Source organism: Octopus bimaculoides, chromosome 4 (assembly GCF_046866305.1).
Source record: "Octopus bimaculoides isolate indiv1 chromosome 4, ASM4686630v1, whole genome shotgun sequence".
NCBI classification, from domain to species: Eukaryota; Metazoa; Mollusca; class Cephalopoda; order Octopoda; family Octopodidae; genus Octopus; species Octopus bimaculoides.
Window position 1 is genome coordinate 108,769,889 of NC_142931.1, and position 24,945 is coordinate 108,794,833.

General features: G+C 33.8%; 1 protein-coding gene across 4 annotated transcripts in view; it reads left to right on the forward strand.

The window, feature by feature from the left end:
* LOC106875477 (translin-associated factor X-interacting protein 1) overlaps positions 1-24,945 on the forward strand; it is a 153,293-nt gene that overhangs the window by 77,780 nt on the left and 50,568 nt on the right. For all 4 annotated transcript variants that reach the window (XM_014923636.3, XM_089351163.1, XM_089351165.1 and 1 more), the window contains exons 9-13: positions 2,658-2,744; positions 4,483-4,627; positions 8,929-9,057; positions 17,140-17,301; positions 23,184-23,417. In XM_014923636.3, coding sequence (XP_014779122.1) covers positions 2,658-2,744; positions 4,483-4,627; positions 8,929-9,057; positions 17,140-17,301; positions 23,184-23,417 — 757 coding nt within the window. The remainder of the gene's footprint in view (positions 1-2,657; positions 2,745-4,482; positions 4,628-8,928; positions 9,058-17,139; positions 17,302-23,183; positions 23,418-24,945) is intronic.

The following is a 24,945-nucleotide window of genomic DNA, read 5'->3' on the forward strand; positions in this document are numbered from 1 at the left end:
CTAACATACTTATTGTAGTAAGTGAAAATAGAAAAAAAGCACTTAATTGATTAAAACTATGTTTGTAGTAAGGTAAATTATAGTAATTACTGTAATGAATAATTCTGACGAAGGAGGGTAAAGTAATTTCAAAATATCAAAATCTCTTTTAAATGAGGTGAACATGATTGTATGGTTAAGAAATTTTATTTTGCAATCATGTGGTTTTGAGTTTGAGTTCAGTGACACTACTTGGCAACTTCAACAAGTAATTTCTACAATAGCCCTGGGCTAACCAAAAACTTGTGAGTGGATTTTGGAAGGACCTAGATTTTTTTGTGAATACAATCACAGACACAAGTGAGACAAACATTTATGTGATTACACTGTCTAACAAAATTTTTATTTTATCATTTTATTTTTTATTTTTGTTTTTGGTTAGTAAATGTTATTTCCTATTTAATTCTATCTGGAAATCAGAGAAAATGATTGCTATTCTTTTCAAACTTTGCTTTTGTGACCTAGACATCAATGTTTTGAAACTTACCTCTTTTCCATTACATTTCAGACAGATCCAGCACTGAGATGCTGAAGCAGAAATTTTGTTAAAGCAAATATTCTGCTCAATACCACAGATTTGCTTGTCAGCTGCTTAACCATAACCACTTGAGCATATCCATTAGTGGCTGATAATATGTGCATCTCTGATGATGGGCAGGAGTAGTGGGGGAGCATCATAGCCTTATGTTGAGAAGGATTCTTTGGGGTTTCAATAAATGTAACAAAAGTAAAGTTTGAAAGAAATATTAGCCATTTTTCATACTTTCTAGGAGTAAGCAAAAGGGAAATAACAGTTGCTACCCAAGGTAAAAAATCATGTTACACAGGGTTATGAATACTAAAGAATCACTCCTGTTTTCCTATAACAATACATAGGCGTAGGAGTGGCTGTGTGGTAAGTAGCTTGCTTACCAACCACATGGTTCTGGGTTCAGTCCCACTGCGTGGCACCTTGGGCAAGTGTCTTCTACTATAGCCTCAGGCCGACCAAAGCCTTGTGAGTGGATTTGGTAGACGGAAACTGAAAGAAGCCCGTTGTATATATGTATATATATGTATGCATGTGTGTGTATATGTTTGTGTGTCTGTGTTTGTCCCCCCAGCATCGCTTGACAACCGATGCTGGTGTGTTTACGTCCCCGTAAACTTAGTGGTTCGGCAAAAGAGACCGATAGAATAAGTACCAGGCTTCCAAAGAATAAGTCCTGGGGTCGATTTGCTCAACTAAAAAGGCGGTGCTCCAGCATGGCCGCAGTCGAATGACTGAAACAAGTAAAAGAGTAAAAGAGTAGGTTAAGAAAGTGAGGGACAAATGTTTGATATGTCTTGGGAGCATATGATGAAGCACAGGTAAGAGAAATTATCGGACTCTGTGTTCTAGATTAATTGAGAATAAGGTTTCCTGAAATGGATTACAGTTTGTATTATAATGATGGCCTGATTCTAATGAAAAGTGGCTATTAGTTAGATTTAGAGAAAATGTGATTATAGTATTTCAAGAAATAGGACTTAGTATTACCATAGATATAAAGCGCATAGCCATTAATTTTCTAGGCACAACACTGAGACTGAATAATGGGTTCAAATTTTACCACAAGGGCAGCCATTTTGGGAGAGGGGATAAGTTGATTACATCAACCCCAATATTTAACTGGTACTTAATTTATTGACCTTGAAAGGATGAACAGTAAAGTCGACCTCAGCGAAATTTGAACTCAGAACATAACAACAGGCGAAATACCACTAAGCATTTTGTCTGGCACGCTAATAATTCTGCCAGCTCACCACCTTGGCTGAGACTGAATAATAATAGTTGTAGACCAGTCAAAATTATGTATTATGTATAACTTGTTTTCAAACATACAACTTGTCTAATTTTCTGAATATTTGTGAAAATTAAATGTTTAGTGCAGTATTTTTTTTTATTGTGAGATACACTTTTTAAGTCCTTGTCTGTTATAGTTAATAATCATGTTCATATTTTATATTAATGTATCATTGTCTTATTTTGCTGTTACTTATTGTTTACATTACATTTTACTAAAATAAGATTAATATTGTATTACAAAAAAAAAATGCATTATATTCTCAAACAAATAAAATTATTTTTACATTATCTTAAATAGCTTTTATTCTGTATATATTGGTGAAAATAATAAAAATTTTAATAAAATTAAAACATGGGGAAGTATTTACCGATAAGAAGTGATTATATGAAAACATCACAAAAAAAAAAGAAAACCCTTCTTTTGGTCCAAAGTTGTAGACAGCTTATTCTGTGTTTTAAGTTTATGGAGATGTAAGGATCACAAGAGATTTAGCGTTATACATACTGTCCTTTAGCTGTTATTTAAACAAGTAAAAATAGGATTAAAACAAGGATTTTTCAGATAATAATACTTCTGTGATCAAATTTGGTTTGAGACAAAATTGGCTGTATAAGAAAAAAATCAATGTGTGCATGATGTCATGCCAAACTAAAATGAAAGCAGCTTTTTTCTTTTCTAATGTATGTTTACATCATCTTTGAAAGTTATTTATGTCTGGTCTTTTCTAATATAGCTTTTTAATGCGTGCTTACATTAACTTTAAAATTATTCATGTTTTGTGTTTTACAGCAATTCTCGAGATGTTAACAACAAATTGGCAGAAGAAAGAAATGAATGTATAGCTCAATGCCACAATCTTTCACAAGCAACAACAAAGTATATAAATATATACATATATACATATCTATGTTTCTACTTATGAATGAATCTGCTTTTTATTCTTTCCATGTAAATGTTTTATTGTATTACATCAAATAATTTTGATATTATCAATGCAGAAATTTTATTTGGCATTTTCTCAAAAATTTCCTGTTAAAGTTTGGTTCTGTAGTTAATTTTTGCCATGGTTCTACCTCATAATTGCCAGTTATTGTAACTGTGGTTTATTTTTAATTTTCTGCCTCGAATCAATACTTTGCATTAGAAGATCTCTAAGCTTGAAAATGGAAGATCAAAGCTTTTGAGACTAACTTACAGAATATATCTCATTGATATATATATTTATATATATATATATATATATATATATATATATATATATATATAGTGTAAACAGTGTTAGCAGTTATAGTAACCGACTAAGGGATAAAATATCTGTATATCCTATCGGCATCCGTTACCTGTAATATTCCCAGGCATTGGTGTGCAGGCACACCATACACATAGAGTGCAGATAACAACAGGATAAACAAGAGTTTATCAGGAACCAATGCAAATAATTAGAAAATGGAGAAAACGACAGATTAACAAGCACATCAGTTGGACCACATTTATAGCTTATTTTTTAATACAAAGCATGACATAGCAAATAGGTGACATAACATATTGTGTTGTCACTTTTCAATTTTAAAAAATAAGTTATAAATGTGATCCAATCGATGTGTTTGTTAATCCGTGGTTTTCTCCATTTTCTAATTATTTGCATTATATATATACTAGTTTGTCATGGGAGTATTCTATACACTATGTATGTCGTTATATTAATCAATGTCAGGTCATGTTAAGATGCAGGACAATAGGAAAAGCATTTTCATCATCATTGTTTTCATCACTATGTTTGCCATCATTATCATTTATAGTCCATGTGACATTAATTTTTGCTTGATTAAGTTTATTGAATAGTAATTAACAAAAGGGGGTATGTTATTTCTTATTTCATTAAGGAGTGGAATGTTCAAGGTCCATGTTCTATGCTGACATAAGTAAGACAGTTTGACCAGATCCACAGACTGCATTGTGTTCCAGTGTCTACTTCAGCATGGTGTAATGGTTGGATGCCCTTTCTAACATCAACCACTTTACAGCATGAACTGGATGATTTTTGTTACATGGCACCAACATTACTGATGTGGCCATGTATTTGAAAGACTAAGACACCCTTTGACTAAATGGGGCTATGTTGACAGAGAGGCATCTTTTTGCTTGGAGATGACGGGTTAAAGTATGAGAGAAGAGGGCCATCGTATAAGATGTTTCTTGTTGTAGGTTTCTTGCCCTAAGAGGTGCAGGATAAATGGATAAATGCTTTACTCATACATACACACACACTCACACACATACAACACACAGTAAGAAAGAATCTTAAAAACAAAGAAGAAAGAGAGAGAGTAAATGACAGTTGTTATGAGAAAGGTTATACTAATGACAAATTGGTTTTAATTAATTTTATTCTGAAGTAATTAATATTTGTCTTTTGAAAATTTATGTTAATTTCATCATGTTTCTATAAGCACCAGAAAATTTGATAAAAGTTGAATTATAATAATTATATGTATGCATATTTCCTGATTTTACCCATGATGACAAAAGTATATACTTCTCAACTTACCCACTGTATGACAAATAACACTCTAATATCAACATAATTTTTTAATCTATTTTTTCCATTTTGCAGTCTTCCATGGCAGAAGTCTCTTGATTACACAACACTTATAATAGAAGATAATAAAAACACTCATGAACAATTATTGAAGATTTTGGAACAAATGAAGCAAAATGGAGCTAGGATGAATCAAATTACTCTTCCCTTTAAAGGAAAGGTTAGCTTGAAAATGTTTAACTTTGTCTTTTTTTATGCATAAGATACAAAAATATAGTGAGTTATGAGAAAAATTCTTGGGTAATAACTGAGAGAAATTTTATCATGAACATACTGTTACAATTAAATGAAACCTTTTATGATTTATTATAGAAAATAAAATGTTAGCCACAGTAATTGGAAGACACAAATTTGTCAGTAATTTAACCAGGAATTTAATTTATCCTTTATCATTTATCTGTTTCAGACTTTGGACTGCAACCATGCTGGAGCACCACTCTTTAGTGTTCTAGCCAAACAAATCATCCCTGTACTTAATTTTCCTTTTACAAGTTTAGTACATATCAGTCTCTTTTGTCAAATAACTAAGTTATGAGGACATAAACAAACCAACATCAGCTGCCAAGTGGTAATGGAGGACAAACAAAGACACACACACACACACATTTATACAATTAGCTTCTTTACAGTTTCAGTCTACCAAACTCATTCACAAGACATTGGTCAGCTTGAAGTTACAGTAGAAGACCCTTTGCCAAGGTGCCATGTAGTGGGACTGAACCCAAAACCATATGGTTTCACAGCCATGGTACATTAGATACTTCTTGCTAATATTACTGTGGTATGTAAATGAGCCCCTTAGGATGTTAATATTTCCTAGGGCTTATGAAACCTGTCCAAAATTAAACTGAACTTTTTTCGATTAATTTGATAAGGACTTTTCACCTTCAAATCAAGAAGTGCACTCACTTTAACATGTAATGTAGATTCATTACTCTCTGGTCTAGCATGATGTGGCTGTTATTAGACTAAATGTCAAGATCCCCCCACACACACAACATTTCAGTCGCAAACACACTGCATTGGTTTGTTGGTTGGCTAGTTGCTTGCTTGCCTGCTTGGCACAGTGATTAAATGTTTAGTTATGTTTTTGGACAGGCCACAGAGTATTATTAATCTAACAACATTTTTTTTTGTTTTCATAAAGTCTAAAATATAAAGAGATAACCGTAAAAGATTTATTTCCAAAGAATACAAACTTTATCTTTATTATATGCATGTGTGTGTTTGTGTGTGTGTGTGTGTGTGCATGTGCGTGTGTGTGTGTGTGTATGTGTGTGTGTGTGTGTGCACGTGTGTGTAGAATGAAGTAATCCTAAAGCTTACTCTTTTACTCACTTTTACTCTTTTACTTGTTTCAGTCATTTGACTGCGGCCATGCTGGAGCACCGCCTTCAGTCAAGCAAATAGACCCCAGGACTTATTCTTTGGAAGCCTAGTACTTATTCTATCAGTCTCTTTTGCCGAACCATTAAGTTACGGGGACGTAAACACACCACCATCAGTTGTCAAGCGATGTTGGGGGGACAAACACAGACACACAAACATACACACACACACACACACACACACACACACACACACACACACACACACATATATATATATATATATACATATATGCGACGGGCTTCTTTCAGTTTCCGTCCACCAAATCCACTCACAACGCTTTGGTCGGCCCGAGGCTATAGTAGAAGACACTTGCTCAAGGTGCCATGCAGTGGGAATGAACTCGGAACCATGTGGTTGGTAAGCAAGCTACTTATCACATAGCCACTTCTGCGCTTGTGTAGGATTCCTATTGAAATTATGTGTGAGAGAAAGTCAAGTTTATCAAACCATTTAGAAAGCAAAGAGATGTATATAGGTTGAAAGTTTGCACAAAATAAAGATGAAATCTTTTGATTTATGTAAAATATAGGTGAAGGTTGTTGATTGTTCTGGAAGAATTTTACACATTTGAAATATTTCAATAAATTACTGTTTGAATGCAATAAAATGTAGAGAAGAAGAAAAAAAATAATGAAGTTGTAGTGAGCAGTTATGAAACTTTTCTAACCATAGAATCTTTGTATAGCAAGTATCTTAAACTGTTGTTATCTAAAAATGATTTCCTTTCATACAAACAGTTTCTCTGTTGCTTACAAGAAACTTTCACTAAACATAAATTATACAAAGCTTGGCATTCTATGCCACTATGTAGATAGTTGTTGTTGTCATATGAACAATCTAACATGTGAAATGGACATATATAAATAAAATAAGAAACACATGAAAATAAATACATCACATCTGAATTTCAAAGCTTTTGGGAGATATATCTGAAAATGCGATATTACTATGAGCTGTATCTGGAATAATTCTATTAATTAGAAGACTTGGCGAATAATGGGAATGGTAACAGTTATCATAATGAATACAGGAAAATAACTGTAAAAGATACATGTGTATACAATCATATTTAAGTTTTTAACATTCAGATTACTCTGTCAAATGCAATGCTTATTCATTCACATTTTACCGATGTATAGAGGACAGAGGGAGCAGGAGATGCAGTAGATGATGTTGCTAGAAGTGCAGGTGAAGGAGTCAGTGATATGATAGGGTCGATGATGGGTGCCTGTGAGGAGGGTAGTGTTGGAGAGGTAAGGGCAAGTGTGGCAGCATAGGTGGGAGCAGGGGAACAAGCTGGGCTGGGAGGTTGGGTTAGGGAAGAAGCTGTGGACCAAGAGGTCTCGTAGGTTGTGGGCTCATTTGAAGGAGGGCAGGGGTCGGTCAGGGAAGATGTGCGAAGTGGAGGGGTCGGACTGGAGTCGCCAGAAGGCTCGGAGAATGGTACGTTGGAGAGGTGGGGTGGTGGGGTGGTAGGTGAGGGGAGACGGGTGATGGCGGGGCAGTTTCAGGAGGACAGAGCAGATGTAGAGTCCATGGAACGTGCTCTGGCAAGGGCAGTGTGAATAGTGGTGAGGGTATATCCACGTAGGATGAAGTGGCAAGCCATGAGTTGCGATTGAGTTTCAAAGTCATGGTTGTCACTGCAGAGGCTGTGTAGACGGAAGTATTGAGAATAGGGGATGGAGAGCTTTGTGGGTTTAGGGTGGGAGGAGGAGAAGTTGAGGTATGAGTGTGAGTCTGTGTGTTTGTAGTGGATGGAGGTGATGAGAGTTGAATGATGAATACTGACCGAAATGTCAAAAAAGGCAACTGAGATGTCGGAAATAGTGCAAGAGGAGAAGTGGAGGGGAGGATGGAAAGATTTGACAAAAGAGAGGAAAGAGTCTAGATGTTCGTGGGAGAATGAGGTTGCACCAATACAGTCGTCAATATAACAACTGTATTGTTCAAGAGTGGGACCAGTGAAACTTGAGAATATTTGAGCCTCAATGTAACCAACGAACAGGTTCGCATAGTTGGGGCCCATTCTCGTTCATATATATATATATATATATATATATATATGTATGTATGTATGTATGTGTGTATATATATATATATGTATGTATGTATGTGTGTATATATATATATATGTATATATATATATATATATATATATACACCATCGATTTCTCTCTGTCTCTCTGTCTTCCACTCTAAAAAGCATTGTGATTGAATTATATCGGCAGAAACTGAAAGAAGTTATCATGTGTGTGGGTATGTGTTTGCATCTTCTTGTTTTGACATCACACGGTAGTTGTAAATGAGTGTCACTGCCATACAAGCGGTATCATTTACAATGTTCTACAAAAATATTTCTGGTCATGGGGAAATTATTATCTTGCTTGGAAACAAGTGAGGGTTGGTGACAGGAAGGGTATCAGCTGTAGAAAATGTTCATCCATAATCACTGATTGGTGCTGATACTACTATTTTTATTCCAGCCAGGTGGACGACAAGTGCAACTCAGTCACTGATGTTGACTGGTTTTTAATTAAAGTTACACCTTTGAATCTGCCCAGGGTTTCTTCTCATCAGTATTTCGCATTGAGGAAAACTAAAGAGCCAGAAACATACATTTTGGAATCAGCTAGAAGTACTGAGCAGATCTGGTGTTTTTATGTTTTTTACCATAAGAGAATTTTTTCTTTACAGTAACTATTGTGAATTTGCCTTTAGAAGCTAAAATATCTCACAACATCATATTTCAACTAAAATTTAGTTCACTTATTCTTAATCACTGCTTGGCAGTGATGCTGAATGTATGTGTATGTGTGTGTAGTTTATATATATTATATAAATATTATTTAATGAAAAAAGTTTTATTTGGAATCAATTGATTTGCAACAATTGTAATTGGTTTTATATTGTCTACATTTAACATTGTCAGAGACAAAGTATTAAATACATTTATTAATTTACTTTTTTCAATATGCTGCATTGTGATAGTTTACATTATTCTTCTTATATTCATATAATAATGTTTCAAATGTCTGTTAATGTCTCATTTATTTTAAACATTGAAAGGGTTTTGACAAAAGTGTTCCAATTTTTCTGCGGCATGAGGGAAAAGTATTCAACAGAGCAATGAGCAGAAGGGAGTGTGCTCTCCTGATTAACTCAATTTGGAAAGAGAGAATAAATGATCCTAATAAGGTTTGTTTAATTTCATTTGTAACTAGATCTGTTCAAATGTCTTAATTATGAACATTGATATCAATTATAGTTCATGGCTTTGGTAAAATATGTATAGGCACAGACAGACATGTCCAGATTAACTAGACAATGTTATAGCTGCATATTCTTTAACAAAATGTTTCATAGGTTTAGTTTAAATGAATTAGTGATAAAGATAATATCATCTTATCAGTATAATACTATACAACTCTGTAGACATCTTTGATGTTTATTTTGTCTTTTTAGAAGAATTTGGCTAAATCCAGCCTCTTGTGAGCCAGACACAGTCAATAAATAGCTACCAGTAATTCAAGAACTCAGTTCACAAGATACAATTTAGTATTTAGACATTTAATTATAGTTCATTTAATTTTATTGGCTCATAAATTGTGAAAATCTGGGTGGAATTAGGTAGAATTCAACATGTTAGGTTTAAATTATCTCAAAAAGTATTTTGTGTTGTAGAGTGATTATTATTAAGTTATTAGCTCACTTTTAATTGAGTGATTATTATTAAGTTATTAGCTCACTTTTAATTGATTTTAATTTAATTTTATCAGCTTATAAATAGGTGACAGTCTGAGTGGAATTAGATTGTGTTTAAGGATGAAGGTTTAAATTATCTTGAAAAGCAATTTGTGTTGTAGAGCTTAAGAAGTAATTATTAGTAAGTCGTTATCTCAATTTTTACATCAAATATTCTGGGTTTGGATGAGTAATAATATTTATCTATTTGGTTTGATATCTCGCTGTCAGTATAATTTGAATATATTGTTATAGGAATTAACACTTAGAAAATGAGAATCTGGTGGCAATGATTAAAATCTAACTTTATTGGTGATATGTGACAATTGAGTGACTTGTTTAGAGGTTCCTGCTTTACCTACTCTTATTGTATTCAAAGGGAAAGTTTGATATCATAATAATTCAAAATGCATGCTGCAGCTGTGAATGACTGGGAATTAAAGGTCAAATCATAAACACTAGAGCAATAGTTCTCAACCAGGGTTCATATGGCTCCTGGAAGTCCATATAAGATTTTTGGGGGTCCATAGAAACAAAATAGTAAATTAGGGATCCACAAGTGGTATTTTTAGGGTCCATGAAAAAAATTGATTAAGATATGTTTATTGCAAGAAGCAGCTAGGTTTTTTTCTATAATGTTTTACATGAAGGCATTATATTTACCTCTCTAAAAATATATGGCAATTGTGATTAGCTGCTAGTAGATATCCAGAGTGAAGGAGTAGATATAAACTCTTTACATTGTATACAACATAAATTTTGGATACACTAGGTATGTAATAGGATTGCAGGTAGACTAACAGAGAAGGTGAGAGGAGGCAGTGCAATGATGATGATGATGCTCATGGTGGTGGTGGTGGTGGTGGTGGCAGTAGCAGTGGTGGCATCTGTGGTAAGCTGGCAGAATAATTAGGGTATTAAACAAAATGCCTAGTGCCATTTATATATGTTCTGAGTTCAGATTCCACTGAGGTTGGCTTTGTCTTTCATCCTTTCATAGTCAACAAAATAAGTACCAGTTGAACACTAGGGGGTCAATGTAATTGACTCCCCACCTCAAAATTGTTAGCCTTATGCAAAATTTGAAACTTTTATTATTATTATTATTATTATTATTCAGGTAACGAAGTGGAAGCGTTGTTAGCACATTGGACTAAATGCTTAGCGGTATTTTGTCCATTTTTATATTCTGAATTCACATTCTGTCAAGTTCAACTTTGCCATTCATCCTTTTGGGGTCACTAAATTAAGTATCAGTGAAACACTGGGGTCAGTGTTATTGATAGCCCCTCCCACAAAATTTCAGGAGGATTATTATTATTATTGTTAGAGAGGTGAATTAGCAGAATTGTTAGAGCATCTGACAAAAGGCTTTGTGGCTTTTCATCCAGCTATTTACATTCTGAGTGGTTGACTTTGTCTTCTATACATTCAGTCTCAACAAAATAAGTACCAGCTGAGAAATGGAGTTGATGTAATCAACTTTCCCTTCCTCTCAGAATTGTTTGCCTTACACCAACATTTCAAACCCTTATTATTAATATTATGATAAATACTTTCACATTATAAATATGATGATTTCCCATTATGAGATATGTTTGAACTAGTCCTATTTTATTCTCTTGTGACTAATTTATTATCTTTAAACATGTTCAGACAAAAAAATCAAAGTTTTCTGGTGATTAGGTTATTCTGATGATTTAACTTTTTTTTTTTTGTATTCACTATAATTCTAATGGGTGTACACTTTACTCATTTTACTCATTTTAATATTTAATTCTGCTGTTGCAATATCATGTGCTTCATAATTACTTGAATGAAGCATCACTGAAGTCTTTGTATATATGTAGAACTTGCTACTTGTTGACACTATGTATTTCTGATTATTAAGTCCTTTCCAGGTAGATTTCTATCTTCTAACATATAACAAGGGTGTGCTGAAAAGTTCCTAGCTTTGAGTAAAAAGCAGGTGGATCAATTAGTTATGATTTCATCCAACACATTCCCCTCTCAGATTCACACACCTATTGCAGCAGTCCTTCAGTCTTTTTTCTAAACCCTGTAAAAGAACAGAGAAAGTTGGGCCTCCAACCAGACCGTTCATGATACCCTTACAGCCAGGAACTTTTCAGAATCCCCTCAACATACTGGTAACAAACAACAGTGATCAGAATTGAAAATAACTTGGACAATATGTGAAGGTCAAGAGAGGTGTACAACAGTGGTGTGTGGTATTACCAGGTTTGTTTTTATTATACAGTGAAACAACTATGTGATCCACTCAACATATTATCTGGTATATGGATAAGAGAACAAGACATTAACAAATTCCATTATGCAGGCAACGCAGTCCTATTAGCAATAACAGTAGAAAATCTACAGATATTACTTAGTACTGTTAATAGTAAGAGTGAAAAGACAGGGCTGGATCTTAGCACATACACACACAAAGAGATAATGTTGATCTCAAAGAAAATACCATCATTTTGCAAACTACGAGGAAGAATTGAACAAATTTGAAACAAGTTGCTAGATTTAAATATTTGAGAGTCATTATTATAGCAGATGAGGAAAGAGAAAGCATAAAATAATTAAAGTCAAAGATTGGGCTGCCCAAAGCTGCATGTGATGAGAACGTTTGTATCTTGTCAAATAAACAATGACAAGTGAAGTGAGGAAAAGAGTTCCAGGAGAATACATAGAACCTATCAAACATATTGGTTTCAAATTCTGTCACAAGGCCAGCAATTTTTGGGGAGGGGTTAAGTCAATTACATTGACTCCAGTGCTCAGCTGGTACTTACTTTAAGGACCCAAAAAGTATGAAAGGCAAAGTCAACATTGGTAGAGTTTGAACTCAGAACATAAAGATGAACAAAATGCCACTAAGCATTTTGTCCATTGTGTGCTAAGGATTCTGCCCCCTATATATTGCTATGTAACTTGAAACATCAACAAACATATGCAAAAGCTTAGCAATACTGCAGAGATTTGCTTCCATAGAAGAATACTAAAAGAGTCTATTGTAGATAGAGTGACAAATATTAAGCAAAGACATTAATTGCTTAATTTAAAGCATAAAATATGCAGATTTGACTTTCCATCATCACATTGGCCTAATTTATAACTGCTTTATATAGTAACTGATTACAATATGCAATTGATTGGGGAAGGAAGCCAAGTATGTCTTCTCTGAGGAGTGGTCATCAGAGTGTGAAACAGTCTGTCAGAAAACTCTCTCCCTCCTTTTTCTACACATTAATAGCTTAGACTGCATGTCTACTGTTTTACTTTCTTTGTTCACCCTCAGCAAGATTTTGTAATACACATATATACATGTATATATTACTCACACACACACACACACGTGTGTGTGCGTATTGTGTGTGTCTACAAAAATATGCAGGTACAGTATTGTCAAATGGTTGTGAAGTCCCAGTTTTGATCCTAGTCCCTAACATCTTGGGTAAGTGTTATACTTCAGTAGATTTAGTTGACTAAAATTGGATCGATAGAAACTGGAAACTGTAGAGAACCCCATCTGATAAATTTAACATGTAATTCAAAAGGTACAACCATATTACACTGTTTCTACCTGAGAATTATCCTAAAGTTTACTTGTATCTTAGGAATACTCAGCCAATTAATTAACACTAATTTAGGTGTAGGTAATTCAGTTGACAAGAGATCAGTTGTGAACACATGTTTCTGCTGATGACTCTTATTTAGGCAGAAACACTTGTTGCCAGCAGTTCTTTTGTCTTCAGACAATCAGAGTGTCTTTTCTTTAGTGGCATGTTAGTCTTGTAGAATACTTTTATCCTTCCTTCTTATTCGGAACGGGTACCAATTGCCCCAATGCTATTATTCTTCCTTCTCTGGAAGTGGAGATAATTTCAATAAATGAGCAATTTATCTTGTATGTTATTTAATATATCCTCATTAGTGTTATATGTATGTATGTGTGTGTGTGTGTGTGTTTGTGTATGTATGTTAGGGAAAGAGATTGATTGATTGATGTAATATTTTTGTTTTTCTCTCCCAAGAACTTTGAGGTAAATAATTACATTTTTGTTTACTCTTTGTAACCACCTTTTTTTCAAAAGGAAATCTTTGTGCTTCTACATTTCCTGAGCCCAGTGGTACTAAAGAATTTACCTTGTCAAAAGTAGATGTTTTTCTAATGCAAAATGTATGTTTTCCTTTCCCCCAAAACTGATATTTGTTTTTCAAGGTGTAAACATGAAAGAATTTTTATGCTATACTAGCAGAAATACCCGGCTTTGCCCGGGTTAAAGAGAATAATGAAATCTAAAAACGCTGTCTAGACTACGCAACCCTCAACTGTTAGTAGCTACGATACCATATTTCTACATTAATAACTCTCCAATCCATGCCAGCATGGAACATAAACATTAAGTGGAATGCCAGTCTCTCATCTAGGAGGGCCTTGAAATCAATGTTACCAACTGGGGACTATGTGTGTCGTAGTGATAATAAAAAGACCCAAAGGAGGTCTGCAACGAAATAATTTTACTCAACACTTTGCAAGTGAATCAGTGGAGGCAAAGATGCGTCTCATTTACTTGACAATTTATGCACCACATTGCAGAAATCACAATGAAAGTATATCTGAAAGGGTAGTCTTACACTGTTGTACCGTTGAATTACAAATAATGCTCATCTGTTATGTTCGGGTTAAAATTTCATCAACATCAAAAATATATGAATTTTCATGGGAGTTATGGCCGTTATACATAGAATATAATTTCCAAATTTCATAAAGATCCGTTCAGTACTTTTGACGTAGTTTTGGATAAGAAAACAAATGACTAATGTGTGTGTTTGTGTGCATGTGTTTGTGTGTGATGGGTGTATATATGTATAGATATCTGTATGCATGTATATATATGTATATATGTGTACATATTACATGTACATCTATATATATATACATCTACACATGTGTATACATATACATGTATGCATATAGATCTATATCTATATATATATATCTATGCATATACGTGTACATATACATGTATATGTATACATCTCTTTCTCTCTCTCTGAAAGTATCGAAATGTGATTGTTTCAGTTAGTGGAATAACGTGTACATATACATCTCTCTCTATCTCTCTTTCTCTCTCTCTCTGAAAGTATCTGTCATTACAGTATCGAAATGTGATTGTTTCAGTTAGTAGAATAGTTTCATTTTTAAAGTGAAAGTATTTGACATGAGTGTTTTTGTTTCACTTTTGACACGCACTACTTAAATAGTGGAGGAGATATTGTGTTGCTGTGGGCTCGAACTCTGGAAGAAGTTAAAATTTTTTTTTTACTAAAACACAACTGGAACCCTAAGTAAGGCATCTGTAAAATTTGAATGAAATTGGTTGCGTAGTTCTCGAGTTTTAGGGATTCACACAGACAGACAGACAGACAGACAGACAGACAGACACACATTCTCATTTTTATATATATAGATTATTGAAATGCTCAAACAATTAGATACAAAATCGATATATTGTACTAAAGATAGTTTCTGTAGTAAAATAAAATATGTCTCAGCAACAACAACTTCTTGTTCCAAACACTTTTTGATACCACTCCATAGTTATCCGTTTACACAATAAGCATCTTCATGATACTGTACATCCTCGATGCAACCAGGACAGGGAACTGCAATGAAGGATGACATAATTTAGATGAAAAGTACTTGTATCTTGTGTATTTGCTGTTAATCACTATAACAAACACTTGTCATTTGATATACCTGAGGAGTTATAGTCATGCTTTGTTCCCATTAGTTAGGAATTTAATTAAAGTGTTTAATGGATTTAACTTCATTGATGACTACATTACACTGGATGTTTTATAGTAATTAGCCAGCACTCTATTGCTGGTGCTATAGACATGTAGTTAGAATGCCACAGGAAAGAATCACAAGATGGATTCTTCAAGTCAGGCCAACTGGCAGGAGACCTCAAGATTATTGAAGAATGGGATGGTTGGATAATATCTATTGTTTCAGTCAGTCATGCTTGGCAATCTCACTGAAATGTCTTTTTTTATTGCAATTCTAGCTTAATATGTTAATTAACCTTTTAGCATTCAGATTACTCTGTCAAATGTAATGCTTATTAATACCCATTGTGTTTTATTAAACATGCATTATTTTGGGACTTTGAGAATACAATGATGTGATTGTATATTTTTAGGTTGACATTGTGTGGTAAGTGTCAGAGACCAGATTTTGACAATTTTAACATAAAAAGTAGAATATTTGTACCGGTCATGGTCAATTTGAACGCTAATGGATTAAATATGTTAGAAGATGGTGTTGAATTAAAGGAACTTGAAATGATGCACATAAACCACACAAATTCACCTTCAGCTAACTTAACTGATAAATTTCAAATAAAATTAGATACAAATTAGAGAATTTGTATATTGGTAGTGTTGTTAAAGGTGCACTCCCACCTGTCTAAGTCTTTTATTTCATATCCTTTAATGAAAATCTTTTCTGTCATTCTGAAAAAAAAAGTTAATTTTCTTTTTAAATTTCGCTGGCCATCAAATTTTCCATTTCCACTGTAGATCACAATCCTGCAAAGAAGACTTTAGTTTTTGGTTAGGATTAGAACTTTAGGATTAGGATTATGGTTATGGCTAAGGATTGGTGTTTCAAGAGCAAAGCATTGAGTTTTTGATTAGATTTCCATGAAAGGAGAAATATTAAGATAAAACAAAACTCTTTGAAATTGAGAATTTCTTCTACATGCAGTCATGATCTCCAATGTATGTATGTATCTGAGCAGAGAAAATTTCTAAAAACATTAAAATTTAAAATTGAACAACTCCGTTGTAAATTGTGTGTGGCATGTATGTATAGTGTGTATAATGTGTATGACATTTGTATACATGCATACACACATATATGCATGCATTCATGTATATATATATATATATGTATGTATACATATATATGTGTATATGCATGTATATATGTTTGTGTGTGTGTGTATCTGTCCCACCCATGCTAGCATGGAACACAAACATTTAATGATGATGATGGTGATGATATATATATACAAAAAATATATATGTATACACACACACACACACACACACACACACACACACACACACACCTTTATACATGAATGCATACATATATCTATATGTATATATAATCATTCTGTTTATCTGTTAACCTATTTATCTGTCTATCTATCTATCTATCTATCTATCTCTCTCTCTCTCTCTCTCTCTCTATATATATATATATATATATATAGAGAGAGAGAGAGAGAGAGAGAGAGAGAGAGATATAGATAGATATATATTGTACTCACCCATTCACACTGACGTACTGACACATACATGCACTCACATATAGAAATACACATGCATACGAAACATTTGAATATGTCATAAATCTCTTTCAACAAAGTATAAAAACTACATAAGATTTATGCATAATATCTGAATCCTCTTTGGCTGTTTTTCTTTACTCTTTCTTTTGTTTCCTAGGAAACACAGAACTTATCCAAGTTTGTGCATGTCTTTCTCTGCCAAAATTACCCAATAGAAGCAATGCGCATTGAATGGGCCTATAATTTATATGATAGTTGTTCATATATGTCTCAATGGAACGAAAATCTCAAACTGTTTTGGGAAATTCTGAACAATGAGGTTTGTTTCATTAAAGTTTTATTTTTTATATTTTCTATTTAAAACTTTCTGCATTAATTTTGGAAAATAAAATGTTAAATAAAATGAATTGTAAAAAAAAAGAGAGAGAAAAAAACAGAATAAAATACTTTATGTCTTGGTATTGATAGAACCTTATCATTAACCTTTGATAATAACTCATGTAATTCCTAATTCTAAATTATATTTCCTTCTGTTTAATCTTATTAGTCCCTTATGTTTTGTTATGTTTTTCTTTTTTTTTTTCTTCCTTTTTTTTCTGAATGAATTAGGTTTTGCTGTTGTATTCTTCTTCCTCTTCTCTCATCTTCATTATCGCCATTATCATCATCTGTTTTTTATTTTGCGCTATGTACCCACTCCACAACATTATACTGCTAATATTTAATACATCAAAAGGTGGTGGGCTGGCAGAATCATTAGCACACTGGGCAAAATGCGTAGTGGTATTTCGTTTGACATTATGTTCTGAGTTCAAATTCTATCAAGTTTAACTTTGGTTTTCGTCTTTTCTGAGTCATTAAAATAAGGATCAATGTAATCAACTATCTTCCTTCTATGAAGGCACATGGCTCAGTGGTTAGACCATTGGGTTCACGATCATGAGGTTGTGAGTTCAATTCCCAGTTCAGGCTGTGTGTTGCATTCTTGAGCAAGATACTTTATTTCACATTGCCCCTGTTCACTCAGCTGTAGGAATGAGTTGCGACGTCACTGGTGCCAAGCTGTATTAGCCTTTGCCTTTCCCTTAAATAATATTGGTGTCATGGAAAGAGCAGCTGTTATGCATGAACAACTGCCAGTCTTCCATAAACAACCTTGCCCCAGCTTATGCCTCGGAGAACTTCCTAAGTGCAATCCCATAGTAATTCATGACCAAAAGAGGTCTTTACCCTTTATCCAACTTCCCCAAAACTGCTGGCCTTGTACCAGAATTTGCAACCCATATTTAATACATCAATAGACGGCAAGTTAGCATAACCATTAGCTTGCTGAGCAAAATGCTTAGCAGGATTTTGCCTGACTTTATGTTCTGAGTTCAAATTGACCCTAGGATCAATTCTGCCTTTCAGTCCTTTCAAGGTTGAAAAAATAAGAGCCATTTGAACACTGGGGTCAATGTAATTGACTTATCCTCTACACCAAACTTGCTGGCCTTAAGCTAAAATTTGAAAGCAATGTTTAATACATCCTATGGAATATGTAGGGCAGTATCATTACAACAAAAAGCCTTGTTTTATTTAGATACTTCACTTTATATTTTCAGTTAAAATCCCACCAAGGTCAAGTTTGGCTCTTTTCATCCTAGGCTAAAGTAATTGAGTCACTCTATGTACCAGAGTTGACTTTTCTCAGCCCATAATCACAAATTTGTAGAACAGCACGTGATTACATCAGTGATTCTCAACCATTTTTTACAAATGGACCACTTTTGATTCCTATTTTACTCCAGTGGATCCTCGTAACAATTCAATGTTTAAAAATCCTATTTTATTTTTATAATTAAATATTATTAGGAATTGTATTAAAATTGTTAAAATATTTTGTTTGTTGTAGAAGTACATAGGTGCATGATTGGCGGTATGGTAAGAAATTTGCATCCTACCCTTATGGTTCTGGGTCCAGTTCTACTGTGTGGCACAGTGGGCCAGTATCTTCTATTATAGCCCCAGGCTGACCAAAGCCTTGTAAGTGGATTGGGGAGATAGAAGCTTGTCTTGTGTATGTATATGTGTATATATATATATATATGTGTGTGTATGTATATAAAATATTAGTTATAGAATAAAAATGCTGGGTTAACAACTCAACATATCACACCCCCTCAATGAACATATATAAGAAGCACAACATAATCCGTCAAACATAAGGAAAAAGAAGAAATAACGCAAGAAAAATAACGCAAGAAAAATAACACAAGAAGAAATAATAAATAAAAAAATAAGAAACATATAAGAAGTAAGATGCAAGAAATAGAACATATAGCATAAAATTTTATACACGAATATATTATATCAACCGATAACATACAAATGAAAAAATTGAGTTAAAGGTATAATACAATGCACATATATATCATTTCATAGAAGTTAAAATTAATACGATTAAAAATTTCAAATATAATATAATATAGGTTGATATAAAAAATAGTAAAATAAAATAAAGAAATGAGGTACCATAAAGTAGTCCATCGGTTAAAAATCAAGGACAGAAGCTTTAAAATGATTTAACACCATTTAGCGTTAAAACACAAAGTTCTACACCTCCCTCGGGCACATGGGTCAAAATACAAATACAACACCCAGCAGTTATCAATCGGTAAAATCAATTCCACGAAAACACGTGCTGGGTGCTGTATTTGTATTTTGACCCGTGTGTTATGAACTTTTGGACTTGGTGAGCGGAATTAAATTTTACATGTTTTACCTGCTGATACCTGCTGGGTGCCTGTATTCACTCTTGTATATACCTAACTGGTGCGGACTTGCCTATTGGTGCCTACTGTTTTTGAGTTGTAAAATGTGCCGGAGGGAGGTGTAGAACTTTGTGTTTTAACGCTAAATGGTGTTGAATCATTTTAAAGGTTCTGTCCTTGATTTTTAACCGGTGGACTACTTTATGGTACCTCATTTCTTTATTTTATTTTACTTTTTTTTATATTGACCTATATTATATTATATTTGAAATTTTTAATTGTATTACTTTTAACTTCTATGAAATGATATATATGTGTATTGTATTATACCTTTAACTCAATTTTTTCATTTGTATGTTATCGGTTGATATAATATATTCGTGTATAAAATTTTATGCTATATGTTCTATTTCTTGCATCTTACTTCTTATTTATTTCTTATTTTTTTATTTATTATTTCTTCTTACATTATTTTTCTTACGTTATATCTTCTTATTCCTTATTTTTGACGGATTATGTTGTATATCTTATATATGTTCATTGAGGGGGTGTGATATGTTGAGTCGTTAACCCAGCGTTTTTATTCTATGACTAATATTTTACTCTTGTCTCAATTATTCTGAGCACTTCTCCTTGCAGCCCTGTATAAAATCTATTAGTTTCATAATAAGAAACCATTAATATTACATATATGTATAATTATGTCTGTGTTTGCCCCTAATGCCACTTGACAACCTGTGTTGATGTGTTTGCGTCCTCATAACATAGTGGTTTAGCAAAAAGAAACTGATAGAATAAGTACCAGTCTTAACATAGAAATAAGTTTGGGGATCAATTCATTCAGCTCAATTTCTTCAAAGCAGTGCTCCAGCATGGCTGCAGTCTGATGACTGAAAAAAACTTTAACAACAAAATCTTATATGGACCACCAAAGGTCGTATTGACTCCCAACAGTCAAATAGACCTCAAAGGTCCTAGGAACCCTGGTTGAGAATCGCTGGGTTAGATGATTGTTGCAGGTACTTATTTCACTGACTCTAGAGGGACTTAAAGTAGAGTGTATCTAAATAGGATTAAAAATTTTGGATGTAAGGGGACAAACTTAAATACTGTACGATATATAGTCCTACAGTCCACAAATTCTGCCATGATAATGATAGTAGTGGTGGTGGTGGTGGTGGTGGTGGTGGTGGTGGTGGTGGTGGTGGCGGCGGCGGTGGTGGCGGCGGCTATCGTTAATATTATTACCAAGGCAGGAGCTGGCAGCATGATTAGCAGCATTTCTTCCAACTCTTCTCATACAGGTTTCAAATTTTCCTTGAGGTCAGCTTTGGCCTTTCATCCTTTCACGGTTCATAAAATAAGTGCCAAGTTTGTGCTATAATCTGTTAATACCCACCCACTGAAATTGCTGGCCTTGTGCCAAAATTTGAAACCATCATTATTATTATTATTATTATTATTATTATCATTATTATGATTATTATTATTAGTTGTTATTGCTGTTACTTTTGTTTCTTTGTTAAAGAGCTTTCGTCACACATCTTGTGACCTTTTTAGCAACTCCTTTTCTCCTGTGTCTCCTCTTGTCTTCCTTTGTCCATTTTGTCTTTCTGTGCTGTGTATCCTTGTCTGTGCATGCATTTGTGTCAGCATCTATCTGTGTGTGTGTGTGTGTGTGTGTGTATTTAGCATGTGTGTTTTGTGTGAGTGTATATGAGTTTGCCTACTTCTGTTTAAGCATACACTTTAACATCAAGAATCTTACAAAACAAATACACATACAATTATTAGCTTTAAACTCATCATCCACCTCCATATTTGCAATCTTGTGCCGAAGCTAGATATCAATATTGGCAGAAGCATTAGAATGCTGGATCACATAACTTGCACTATTTATTCTGGCTTGTTACATTCTGTGTTCAATTTTAGCCAAAATCATATTTGCCTTTCATCCTTTTGTTGTCAATGAAATTCAATACTTGTCTAGACCAGTCAACTGTTGGAATTGTTAGAAAATTGACTGGGATGTGTTACAGTATTACTTAATAATAATAATAATAAAATAATAAGAAGAAGAACGATGACAATAATAATCCTTTCTACCATAAAGCCTGGAATTTTGGGGAGAGGGCATTAGTCAATTACCTCAACCCCAGCGCTCAAATTATATTTTTCTCTTTGACCCATGCAAAAAGATGACCAACATTGGTAATTTAATGTTACTTTCTTTGCTTTTTCTTTTGTTATTGACTTTTCTGTGCATTTGGTCTTACTACCATGTGGTGGCTAACCTGAGAGTTCCTTGAGGCAATGTAAACTTCATTGAGGTAACTTCAGTCTGATGACTAGCTGCGCTGAGGAGAGTACATTACATAATGCTTGCATAATGTTCTTCAGTTATTTAAGAAACATATGTAGCTTACATTTAACTTGTTCCAATCCTTTAAATTTGAGATTTTATTCACATTTTTAACAGAATTATTTGTTCACAGTAAGTTGGATAGAAACTATCAGCTTATCAAAATTATTTGTATCCTTAATATGGAGAAAAGTGTGTAATTTATGATGCTAAAAAAATTATTGTTTTATCTTATCATATACAGTCTATTTTTTGTTCTCTATATTAGCTGCCTATTCTTTGAAGCTTACAGACTTCCTACACTTACATCCTTGGACCATATTTACACACACACACAAATAAAAAGAGGATACACACCACAGAAAGGCATCATATAAATGTATATGTGTGTGTATGAATATTTGTGTTTGTACCCCTTTCCACTTGACAACAAGTTTTGATTTGTTTACACCCTTAATGGTTTAGTAAAGGTTGTGAAAAACTGATAGAATAAGTACCTGACTTGAAATGAGAATTAGGGTTAATTTCTTCAGCTAAACCTATTCAAGGCCTTCCCTGTAACTTAATGATTTAGTAAAGTTTAAAAAAAAAAACATAACATAGAGTAAGTGCAAGACTTAAAATAAGAATTGAGGTCAATTTTTCCAACTAAATTTGGTAGGTAGAAGTTCCATCATGCGTGTATATGTGTATGTGAAACTGCTTGGGCCTCCTTTGATAGGTAAGGAGGGAAATCCTTTCAAGATGGTGCCCCACCTTAGTCACAGTTGAATGACAAACAAACAGTAAAATATTGCAAGCTGGCAGAATCAGTATCACACCAGGCCAAATGCTTAGAAGCATTTTGCTCGTTTTTACATTCTAAGTTCAGATTCTGCCAAGGTCGACTTCACCTTTCATCCCTCTTGGGGGTCAATAAAATAAGTACCAGTTGGCTACCAAGGTCAATGTAACTGACTTATTCCCTCCCCCAAAATTGCTAGCCTAGTACCAAAATTTGAAACCATTATTATTGTTATTTTCATCTGCCCCAGTCCTCAATGTTGTGATTAAATGTTAAATTTTTCTCTCTTTCATTTTTGCCAGATCGATGAAGGCATTTACCACTCTGAGCTATTAGTCATATCAACATTACTCACCTACCTGCGAAACTCCAATGAAGCATTGGAGAATGATACATTTACCAGGAGTGAATTTCAACAGGTCTTAACTAGTTTCTTCAGTTTGAGTCCACCTGAAACTGTGACAGAATTTATTGAAGCTGCCAGTAAAGAACTGCAATGCGAAGATAACTTCCAGTATGAGCAGTTATTCACTGAGGTATGATTTAGTTTTTCTCTTTCATTTTGAAGGTGAAGGTGTGGCAGTGGAGTTGAAAAGATTGCTTCCCTACCATATGTTATCAAGTTTCATTCCCAATGTATAACACCAGAGGCAAGTGTCTTCAAATATTGCCCTAGGCTGACCAAAACCTTGTAAGTGGACCTGGTTGACATAAACTGAAAGAAGCTTCTTGTCATGTCATCATCATCATCATCATCATCGTTTAATGTCCTCCTTCCGTACTGGCATGGGTTGGATGATTTGACAGGAGCTGGCCAGGCAGAAGTCTGTACCATACTTCTGTGTCTGTTTTGGCTTGGTTTTAATGGCCAGAAGGCCTTCCTAACACCAACTACTCTACAGAGTGGGATGTGTGCTGTTTACATAGAACCAGCACAGGTGAGGTCAGTTTTGGCATGGTTTTTACTATTGGATGCCCTTCCAAATGCCAACCACTTTACAATGTGGACTGGATGCTATTCAAGTAGCACCAGCACTGGCAGAGTCACCAAGTAACTTTGCAAGACAGGAATCTTTGAGAGGGGAGGGGGAATTGGAGGAGATGATCTTGTGTTGTGTATATATATATATATATATATATATATGTGTGTGTGTGTGTGTGTGTGTGTTTGTGTATTTATAGATTTATACCAAAATTTGGTAAAAATGTTGTATCTGTTATCAAACATAGCAAAATTCTCACAAGTGAGTTTTTGTATTTATATCGATTTAATTAAGAGCTAAAAGATGATCCATTGTAACAACTTTATTATGACCTATGATCATTTCGATGCAATATCCAGATCAATTCATGCATATTATATATATATATATATATATATATATAGGGAGAATTCACAAAAAAACAACAGACGAAGACAGGTGGTGTAGAAAACAAATAGATGTATTAGTATAACGCTCGGGAATTGAAAAAGCCTGTAACGTTTCAAGCCTACGCTCTTCCACAGAAAAAAACAAGGAGAGAAAAAAAATGTGTGTAGTGGTTAGTGATCTATCATATATATATATATATATATATATATATATATATATATATATATATATATATATATCATCATCTTTATTGTGTGTGTGTTTGTTTGTGTATCCCTTTGTCTTGACATCATATGATAATTGTAAATGAGTATCCCCGTCATACAAGTGATGTTCATTTCCAATCTTCCATGTGGAACATGTCTAGCCAAGGAGATATATTCACTTACTTAGAAACAAGTGCAAGCTGGCAACAGGAAAGGCATCCAGCCTTAGAAAATCTACCTCAGCAAATTGTGTCTGACCCATGTAAGTGATATTAAATGACGATGAAGATAATAATGTACATTATTGCAAATGAGAGAATCATCTTGCTCAGCATCTATATTATTATTTTTCCTTTTTTTCTTTTTTAATGAAGTGAAAGAAATAAAGTATATTATTTTTATGCATTTATTTGCATTAAATTACACTGGTCTACAAGTTTTTAGGTGTTTAGGAAATAGACATCATTCCTATACAAAATCAATCT